This window comes from Papilio polytes, unplaced genomic scaffold (assembly GCF_000836215.1).
Source record: "Papilio polytes unplaced genomic scaffold, Ppol_1.0 DF821956.1, whole genome shotgun sequence".
In the NCBI taxonomy this organism is placed as follows: domain Eukaryota; kingdom Metazoa; phylum Arthropoda; class Insecta; order Lepidoptera; family Papilionidae; genus Papilio; species Papilio polytes.
In genome coordinates this window covers 126,185-136,293 of record NW_013527248.1, presented here as the reverse complement: position 1 = coordinate 136,293, position 10,109 = coordinate 126,185, and the positions used below count along the sequence as shown (strand labels likewise).

At 32.9% G+C, this 10,109-nt stretch overlaps 2 protein-coding genes across 2 annotated transcripts in view; both read right to left on the bottom strand.

Annotated features, from left to right (window-relative positions):
• LOC106107646 (insulin-degrading enzyme) overlaps positions 1–4,822 on the bottom strand; it is a 21,324-nt gene extending 16,502 nt beyond the window's left edge. The window contains exons 1-6 of the mRNA XM_013288592.1: positions 4,551–4,822; positions 3,757–3,930; positions 2,846–2,934; positions 1,935–2,020; positions 1,008–1,129; positions 265–434 (exon numbers count right to left, since the gene is read on the bottom strand). Of these exons, the coding sequence (XP_013144046.1) occupies positions 265–434; positions 1,008–1,129; positions 1,935–2,020; positions 2,846–2,934; positions 3,757–3,902 (613 nt within the window). The 5' untranslated portion in view covers positions 3,903–3,930; positions 4,551–4,822. The remainder of the gene's footprint in view (positions 1–264; positions 435–1,007; positions 1,130–1,934; positions 2,021–2,845; positions 2,935–3,756; positions 3,931–4,550) is intronic.
• Positions 4,823–5,188: 366 nt separating this feature from the next.
• LOC106107551 (probable proline--tRNA ligase, mitochondrial) lies at positions 5,189–9,872 on the bottom strand. The gene is made up of 9 exons (XM_013288428.1): positions 9,693–9,872; positions 9,376–9,627; positions 9,224–9,304; positions 8,324–8,504; positions 7,270–7,448; positions 6,792–6,910; positions 6,265–6,361; positions 5,745–5,890; positions 5,189–5,417 (listed from the first exon to the last, which is right to left on the bottom strand). The coding sequence occupies exons 1-9, from the start codon at positions 9,783–9,785 to the stop codon at positions 5,207–5,209; spliced, it is 1,359 nt and encodes a 452-aa protein (XP_013143882.1). The 5' UTR covers positions 9,786–9,872; the 3' UTR covers positions 5,189–5,206.
• Positions 9,873–10,109: the final 237 nt, after the last annotated feature.

Sequence of the window (10,109 nt, the reverse complement as noted above, 5' to 3'; positions counted from 1 at the left end):
GTGATTCTTGCAGGTGTATAAAATATTTTTATGTGATTCTTGCAGGTGTATAAAATATTTTTGGTGTATAAAATATTTTTATGCGATTCTTGCAGGTGTATAAAATATTTTTATGTGATTCTTGTAGGTGTATAAAATATTTTTATGTGATTCTTGCAGGTGTATAAAATATTTTTATGTGATTCTTGCAGGTGTATAAAATATTTTTATGTGATTCTTGTAGGTGTATAAAATATTGTTTTATGATCTTTGTAGACTACTAACCTGTGCCAAATTTAGTATAAGGATGGTCAGGAGATGCTGTACTTTTATTGAATTGGTTAAGTCTCCAAGTGTCGTTGCACACATTATTCTCATGCTCGGAGTTGACCGCACTCAGTTCTCGTCCAGTCGCAGACTCCGTGAACAACGGACAGATGAAGAACTGGGAGAAACTGGGACGAATATAACGTGTGTGTTAGAGATAGTGTTAGTGTTTGTACTATGGCTAATAAGCGAATTAAAATCGCTGAAAAGGCAAAGCGACCGTTTTCTAGACATCTTCTGATGCAGATAAGTTGCCTATATTGAAAAAGGAACGGACATAAAAGGACATTTCGCCTTCCTATGCGTCTCCTTCACCATCAAATAAAAAAGGATGGGAAGGGAATAAAATTAGGCCCCCAGCACGTACAAAAGTGTGTCCAGAGAGAGATGTCTCCTGTTAGTGCGAGAAAGTTGACGTTTTGTACTAAATTTGTGAAAGAGATAATGTAAAAGAGACGGAGATATACAGCTGTATATTTACCAGGCATTGGATTCGAAATTATAGAATTGAAAACAGACAAAATTATCTAATGTTTGTTAGAGTTCGTAGCCTAAACTGTTTAAGAGATCTTGATGAAATATGTCTGGAAGAACACATAGGTATATTTTTTTTAATTCCACGCAGAATCGCGAGCAAAATCATCGTACCAAGGTATACACAAGCAAAAAAAAAGTAAATAATTGGATTTATATATACTTACATATCTAAAACCTCAGCCAAATGTTGTGGTAACACATCAAAGTAGAATGTTGTATAATCTGTAGAAGTGTATGCATTAGCTGACCCACCGTGCTCTGATAAAAATTTATTATATTCATTTTCCTGAAAAAAACATTAATTAAGCAACTATGTTACTAATAACGTTGTAAATAATAAGAGCGACGGCGGCTCAGCGGTTTGAACTTGACTTGTCTACAGGTCTTGGGTTCGAATCCCGCCGTACTGATGTGATTTTCGATTTTTCGAATTTTCATATGTACATAATTATCCGACGTTCTTACGGTGAAGGAAAATATCGTGACGCACATATCGGCGAAGAAATTCAAAGATGTGTGAAGTGAAGTGAAACTAAGGGGGTAGCTTAGAGTAGATTTATCCGATCCCCTCTCAGCTTGGAGCTTAAGTAAGTTTATATATTGTAATTACTTCAAAAAAAGGTTTTCCTTTATCTTAAAAAAAAACGAAAACAGACTACAAGAAAAAATTATATGTGGTAAGGTAAGGTGGTGTGTTTTTTTTAACTAAAAATTATTGAATAGTTTTTGATTTTGAAAAACATTTTGAAAAAATTAACATTGTATTTTGAATAACGGAAATAAAAAAAATATAAAAAACGAAAACAGACTACAAGACAAAAAAAATCTATATTTGGTATGCATTTAAAAAAGCTAAAATTGATTGAATAGTTTTTAATTTAAAAAATATTTTGAAAAAAAAAATGTATTTCGCATCACAAAAAAAAAACAATCAGTTATCCAATTAGCCACAAAAAACAAGTTGAGAAATTCCTCGGTTGGAAAATTTGAAGTCGGAAAAAAATACATTAAAAAGGCAAGAATACATCTAATCCGAAATTTCTCAGCGAGTTGGTCTTAAGTAGAAAATTGAAAATGAACTATACAATTACCTGCGGATATTTCTTAGTGCCAAGGAAAAGCATATGTTCACAAAAATGTGCCAACCCTGGGAGTTCATCAGGGTCACTTAGGTAACCTAAAAAATATTATTTCTCAATTATACTTACATATTTGTGATTTTTTAAATAACTTAATTCTTTAGTTGAAATCAAAATACAAATAATAAAATTATGGGTTACAACAGTTCACATGGGAGCCATAATACTGTATTTCGCAATCTTAATATTATAAATGCGAAAGTTTAGATGGATGTTTGTTAGAGTTTGTAGCCTAAACAGCTGAACGGATTTCCATGAAATTTGGCATACATGTAGAGTACAGTTTGGAAGAACACATAGGCTACATGCTTTTGTTCCTTTTTATTCCACGTGGACAGAGTCGTGGGTGAAAGCTAGTATTTTATATTTATATTACTCGCTATAAATTGAATTTTCATTAATTTATTTTAACACTTAGTTTCAGCTTCAGTTTATATAAAAAATTACATTTTATTTTAAGACACTAATTTATTTTATATCAAAACTAGCTGTTCCCATGCGACTTCATTCGCATAAAAAATTATAAAAAAAATCATTTTATTGTTTACATTTGTCAAATTATCAATAGCAAATGTCAAAATGACACGACGTGATGTTTTATGACATGTCAATACAAAAGGTGGCACTAAACTTGAAACCTTTCAGAGAAAGTACCGGTGAAAAAATTCACTATGCCTAGTCTACATTTCTTAAATGTCTTTGTGTTCAAGAAGTATTTACATGTTTTTAGGTCTCAAGCCATTAGAAAAAGGAAGAATTTGAATTATTTGAAATTAGAACACATTGTCAATGTCATTGATATACAAAAGTTTACAGAAAACAAGTAAATATTCAATTTACCATAGATATAATATTTTACTCACCAACATTAACAGCCATAGCCCCAGCGGACTTGTCTGTGGTCGGATCACTAACCAACAGCACTTTCAATCTATTCGTCAACTCTAGACCTCTGAAAATAAAAATCTTTATTATAGCAAAACAATTTAGTACAAATTCCATGGGACTCTGTCTTCTGAACTATGATTACCCACTGGTAGTACCTGTGTTTCAGGCAGGGCCTACTCTTGACTATTATCTTGTACTATTTAAAGTTTCTACATAATAAATTTTAACATATATCAATCAAAAATGGTTTTATATATCATACTAATATTATAAATGTAAAAGTTTAGATGGATGTTTGTTAGAGTTTGTAGCCTAAACTGCTGAACGGATCTCAATGAAATTTGGCATAGTAGGGGATAGTCTGGAAGAACACATAGGATACTTGGTTTTTTTTTAATAAGCTAGTCTATACTAATGTTATAAAGATTTGTATTTTTGTATGAATTGAAATAACTCAAAAACTACTGGGACGAATTCAAAAATCCTTGCACCATTAATAAGCTATGTTATCACTGTATGTAATATGGGCAAAATTTTTATTATTTTTATAATTACTGACAAGTGTGAATACAGCCAAAGAGGCTGCATACTGGTCAGCAAGACATAAAGTTATTTTAGTCGGAAGACTTCCAACTAAAATAACTTTTAAACTCATCTACATATTTACAATTAATTAACAAAACTATATCGTGATCACATCTTGACCTCTTGTCTGCATCTTTTCCATGCAATGTCTTGCTGGCCAGTATGCAACCTCTTTGGCTGTATTTACACATGTTAAAAAAAAACCTTTGTTTTAGTTTTTTTTTTAACAAGTTAAACAAAGGGACCTCGCCTAAAGCTATTTATTGGGTTTAACTTAGTTAGTTGTACTAATTTATGTTACCTGTACTCCCGTTTATCTTCTTTAGACTTGACAATATCATTGTATCTCTTGAGTACAGAGTATGAAGTATACTCTACAGGTATGGGGGAGATGCGAGCACCGCCCGGCCCGGGGCCCGCTGGTGCTTCTGCCGCGTAATTAGACATGCCCGATTTGTTGCGACACTGGTAGAAGCTGTAATTAATAAAATGAACATGGGAATTGTAATGTAAACAATTTATTTAATTAAAAAATCTTAATATCTCAACTGACTACTTTCTATGTATTAATGTTATTGAAAAATATTAAAAAACTAATAAAAAGCAATTACAAGTGAGATTGGAACTCAGTTTATCCACCATTTTTATAGAAATTTAATTCTCACATCAACTGTAAGTGTTTTGTGGTGATACCATTACTTTGACACTCAAGAGACGGGTCTTATGATACCAAATTTAACAAAATCAGTTTAGTAGATTAGGCTGTAGGCTGTAAAATAGAATTTACAGACATACATACATAAGAATAAACTTACCCGCGAAAAACATTACCCACTTTGTCAGTTGGATAAGAAAACTTTTGTTAGGTTAAACCAAAACTAGTGATGAAAAGTGTAGTAAACATTGATGATAATTTTGTACTTTCGTTAATATCATAATTGAAATGTAAACTTCCATTAAATGGAAAAAAAAACAATCTTATTACTCCGTGCTGTTTCTAATCTTGTCACATTATGCACACTTGGTGAAATAACATATTTATAAATTATTTTAAGTTATATAAATTGCCTTTTTATAATATTTTAAATAACTTACCTACGAAAACCAGTACGAAAAGGGACAGTTGGTGAAAAGCCGTGAAAGCCTAACACGTATAATCGTTTTGATGCCAGCTTGAATAAATCAAGACTAGAATAATTAAATTATTTTATGAATTGCGATGACGATATTTATTTTTTAAATCACTTATTGTGCAATAGAATATACAAGGAATGACATGACATAATAGATTGTATCGATGTGTCAAAATATCGATTTCGTTTCTGTAATGTTTGCTATCCAAAAAGGTTCAAAGTCCCAAAAAAAAAAATGAAGTTTATTTCGAGTTTAATAAATTACTGATATTGTAGACATTTGCAACAGCAATAAATGAAATTGATTTATAAGGGTAAACTGCAGTACCTAACTTTCAAGAATAAAGCTAGATTTTACTTATTCTTTAATTAAAATATCGATTCTTACAAAAATCGATTCGTTATTTCCTGTGTTTTTTTAATTTCATTTATTTTCAATGACATTGACGTTTGTTTTTGTTTGTCTAAAAGACAAAAGCTATATGGCTGTACAGCCAATTTACCTTTATAAAAGAAACGCAATAAAAATTGTGTATTCGGTAATCTTATAGCTTGTTAGCTTATCTTATTTCTACAGGTGAGGATAAAAAAAAACATCAATTATTTGGTGCAAGCATTTTAATTTTCAACCACATGTTTTTCCTTGCTATCTTTGACAGTTACATCAATGTTACCATTTCCAGCAATCCTTGCCACTTCAGTAATAAGTTCAGTGCGTGCCAGTAAGACTGGCTTCGTGTAGCCGACACCTTTGCTTACATACAGTTCGTATTTAGGTGGATTTTCTGTCGTCGAGCGGCCGCAGACTACTATCATCGGATAACCCATTCTGAAAAAAATATATGGGTTTGTATGTTTTCTTTGTAACAGCCTACACCCTAAAGTAATGGACAGATTTTGTTGATTGATGTGTCATTAGATTTGTCTGCTTCCTAAGAGTGTCATAGGATATATTATTTCAACTCAAAACATCTACAGTGGACGTGAGAATTAAAATTCTAAAAAAATAATGAAAAAATCGAGTTCGAATCTCATTTTTTTTACTTATCAATCCTTTTTAGGTGTTTTCGAATATATTAAATACTCAGTCTAGTTTTAAATTAAAGAAATGTTAGGTTATTAATTGAAGTATAAAGTTTTGCGGACATTAACAGACCTGTCAGCGGCCTTCATCCGCCTGCCAATTGTATGACTATGCTTGTCATCCAGCAGCACCTCCCCCGCCAGCCCGGCTGCCTCCAACTCCTGGCCCAGGGTCTGCACCTCCTCCCAGCCGTGCATAGACCATTCTTTAGAACCCTCCTGACATTTTAAGAACGTACTGAATTACAAATTACTTAACAATTAATGTGGTTTTAAAAATTTTATTAATTACTAACTGTTACTCGCGACTTTGTCTACGTATAAGTGTAAAAAAATAGTAAAAACACAGCCTATGTTACTCACGCAGCTTTTTAATGGTGAAAGAATTTTTAGCCCAGTAGTTTTTGAGTTATTTCAATACATACTTTGAACTCATTTTTTAAATCAAAACTACCCAGTAGTTAAGCTATTTAAACATTTCTGAGACATTAACAAAAACGAACTAAAGACGGCTTAAATAATAATATTATAAGTAAATTAAGACTTTAATTAGTTTTTACCCAGTAGTTTTTGAGTTATGTAGAAATACATACCTTAGGTCCAATTATAAGAAGTTTGTATGGAGCGATGGCGTCCGGCCAACGAAGTGCTTTGTCGTTAGCTAAAACCTCCACACTGGCCGCTAGCAACCTGTCACAAATATCGCACTAAAACCTTATTCTATACTTGACATTACACACGTGCTCAAAATAATTACATTATTACCTATAGCAATATTTTAACAGTCTATCTCTTTTACTCTTACGTAAAATCATATCTATTTTCTCTTTCTTGTAACGAACTACAGTTAATAAAATAAAAATGTGTGTGTTAAATATAAAATCCAGATTTTAAAATGATGTATTTGCGTTTCTCATATCAAAAATAGGATTTTTTTTTCTGTGTGTCCGCAATTCGCGTTTGTTCCGACAACTCTCAGAAACGGCTGAGTCAATTTTAACGGGACTTTAACTGGAAAGAAGGTAATGCACGCGAGAATGTTATAGACATTTTTTTTTATTCCGCACTAATGAAGTTTGTGGGCAACACTTTAAATATAAACCGAATATTTTATAATTACCTGGTTATTCCAATCCCGTAGCAGGACATAAATATGGGCGTAGGCGTGGAGTCCCGCGCGGTGTAGTGCGCGCCCAGCGCGGCGCTGTACCGCGCGCCCAGCACGAACGTGTGCCCCACCTGGGGGAGTGGGCAATGCAAGCCCACACCCAAATTATACATCACATAGCCCTCAACTTATCTATACTAATATTATAAAGACGAAAAGATTTGTATTTTTGTATGTATTGAAAAAACTCAAAAACTACTGGGACGATTAGGCCACCTAGGCCACCTAGGCCAATAGTTCGGTTTCACTACACTAAGGTTGTAAATTGTCAGAAAACAATCCAACGTATAAAATATTTTGGTACTCTGACTTTTAAGCTATCTGAGCCTCTATCAGCCGGTGTTGGGACAGACCCTAAAAAACTATTTAATTGCGAAGTTACTGTTAAAAAAATAATATGTCTTAAAAATTATAACTATCTCTTTCTTACCTCAATACTGTTAACATATTGCGTCTCACTCGCACATTTATCACAGACTTTACTCTCGTTGTGTGCACGAGCGATACTATCACACTTATGACACACCGCGAGGATATCCTCTCCAGCATCAGCGGGTAGTTGCCACTCGTGTGAGAGAGTGCCACCCATGGCACCACTCGGGGCTGACACTACGAGTATATAAAAGTTTCAATACGAATATAATAAAACATATACACTTTGTTATATGAGATGTCAATCTTACTAATATTATAAATGGGATAATTTAGATGGATGTATGTTAGAGTTTGTAGCCTAAACTACTGAACGAATCTTGATGATTTTCATATATGTAGAGGATAGTCTGGAAGAACACATGGGCTACTTACTTTTGATTTTATAATTCCGCGCAGACGGAGTCGCGGGCGAAAGCTAGTTAATGCATATTTTTGAGTTATACATTTATTTTCACATTATTAAATTTAAGGGAGAATGAATAGGAAAATATAGCTCTAATAGAAAGGGACATAAAGTATAAGCCTATAGCTGCAAAGAATCAAAGTTGCCATGGTTAAATTCTCAGCAAGTATATTATCATTTGAGTATTTGAAAAAAAACTATTTTTATATTATGATACAGATAAAGCTATAGGGAACAGATAGCAAATAGTTGGTTTTAATATTGTCTACACGAGTTCCTCAAACTTTGTGTCGTAGACCCCTTGCTATTTTTTTCCGTGTTGCGTAGACCCCCTACTTACCTGATATTGATTTCCTATAAATTTCTAACTGTAGTGAACTTTAAAAAACATATTATTATAATTTATACAATTATTAATTGAATTAAATCTACTCAAAACAAATTTCTAAGTAAATAGTTACTATCAGTGTATATAAGATCCACTATCATGGATTCCAATTTTCATTTCTAGGACCCCCAAATATTTTTTCGCTGACGTAAACTACTTGCATGTTGTCATAGACCCCTAGGGGTCGATATTCACTTTGGAAATCACTAGTCTACAGTTTCACACTCTTAAATAACGATAAAGACAGCAACAACTTACCCCTGTGTATTGGTAGTTGTAATATGTCAAACAGTTTTCTATACGCGCTTGTCACTCTATCGTATGTCTCGCTCGCACACGCGGGTGTTGTATGCGCGCCGTACGCGTCTAACATAGAGAACTCTCTGGAACGCAGGAGGCCGTGCTTCGGACGAGGTTCATCACGGAATTTGTTGCTTATCTAAAAAGTTATACAAGGAAGGAAAAATAAAATATTAAGAAACTAAAGGGGGTGTCAGATATTCAGGATAGAGATGTATAGAAGAGTAGTGCATACACACTAAGTAGGTAGGCAGCCTTTGTCCCTATGGAGGGTCAGCACAATATGTGTTGCTCTTGTACATATCTATCAGCCATATCTGAAGTCACTCCCTTATTATATCCTCTACCACACAATCCATCTATACTTTCTTCGGTCTTCTATCTTTAAAGCTATACATTGAATATTGTAAGGGCAAAATGATGTCACATTTTGTTAGTTTAGCCTTAACATTGCAAAGTGTAGTTTATCTTAGTAATATTTTAATTTAAGATTAAAATTTAGATTTTTTTATGTGTATTTATATGGATGTTTGTTAGAGTTTGTAGCCTAAACTGCTGAACGGATCTTGATAAAATTTGTCATAGATGTAGAGGATAGTCTGGAAGAACACATAGGCTACTTTTTTAATTCCCCGGGGATAGAGTTATGGGCAAAAGCTACACTAATAATATAAAGAGGAATGATTTGTATTTTTGGCTTTTTGTATGTATTGAAATAAATCATAATTCCTGGTCCGATTTTAAAAATTCTTACATCGTTAGAAAGGTAATTCATCTGTGAGTAACATAGAGTATATTTATTACTAAATCTTTGATTATTTGCAGATGAAGTTACAAAAGTTATTAATTAAAACTCACTTGATATAACAGTAGTGGTAATTGTTTGTAAGATAACGGTCCAATATCTGCTAATAGATCTGCCATCGCTTCTTCATGTGTCTGAAAGATATATTAAACCGAGTTTCCATTAACCGAAAACATATCCAAACATACCGAGTGAAAATACTCACAGGTGACAATAAATACTTTTTTCCATGTCTATCTTCGACTTTTAGCAACTCCACGCCAACATCTTGTAATCTACCAGTCTTTTCCCACAGTTTAGAAGCAGTTAATGATGGTAAAGACATCCTTTGAGCTCCAATTTCCTCCATACATTGATTTACCAAATTTTCCAGTTTATTAACTACTCTCCGAGCTAAAGGCAGTAACGTAAAGAATCCAGCACTGGTCGGTCGGACTAGACCACATTCTAAGAGAAGCTGGAAAACAAATAAGGTTTTAATTAAACAAATAAGGAATTTAATGTTATTTTGTCGAGACTTACTTTTTGACTTTTACAAGTTATTTCAGTATTTTTAATGACCGCATCCCTTGGTATTGTGATAACAGGTTGAAATATTTGTGATAGATATCGCATTTTGGATATTAATATGTTATAATATGTAATGTTTATTTATTTCGATTTCTCAACTTTTACTTTTTTAGGTTAATAAACAGCTGATTGTCAATGCCAGATGCCAGAGTCAAGACCGTTCCGTTTCCGACTTTACAAATGTTTTATTGTTTTAATTGAACATTGTAATTGAATTATTTATTTTTTAAATATCACATTAAGGCTTATAAAAGGAAGCAAAAAGTATTAAAACACCTAGTATACATTAATTTAGTTTCGTTTTATAATTTTATTTTTTTAGTTTGAACACCTACCGCCATCTAGTTTTTAATTGTGAAAACGTAAACG

What these genes read in the sequence shown, in the direction of transcription:
- LOC106107551 (XM_013288428.1), bottom strand. Translation starts at nt 9,785, where the DNA reads ATGCGATATCTATCACAAATATTTCAACCTGTTATCACAATACCAAGG. An exon ending in TACGGGATTGGAATAACCAG is followed by an intron (nt 6,362 to 6,791) that starts GTAATTATAAAA and finishes TATTTGTGACAG; the next exon opens with GTTGCTAGCGGCCAGTGTGG. An exon ending in CGGATGAAGGCCGCTGACAG is followed by an intron (nt 5,418 to 5,744) that starts GTCTGTTAATGT and finishes TATTTTTTTCAG; the next exon opens with AATGGGTTATCCGATGATAG.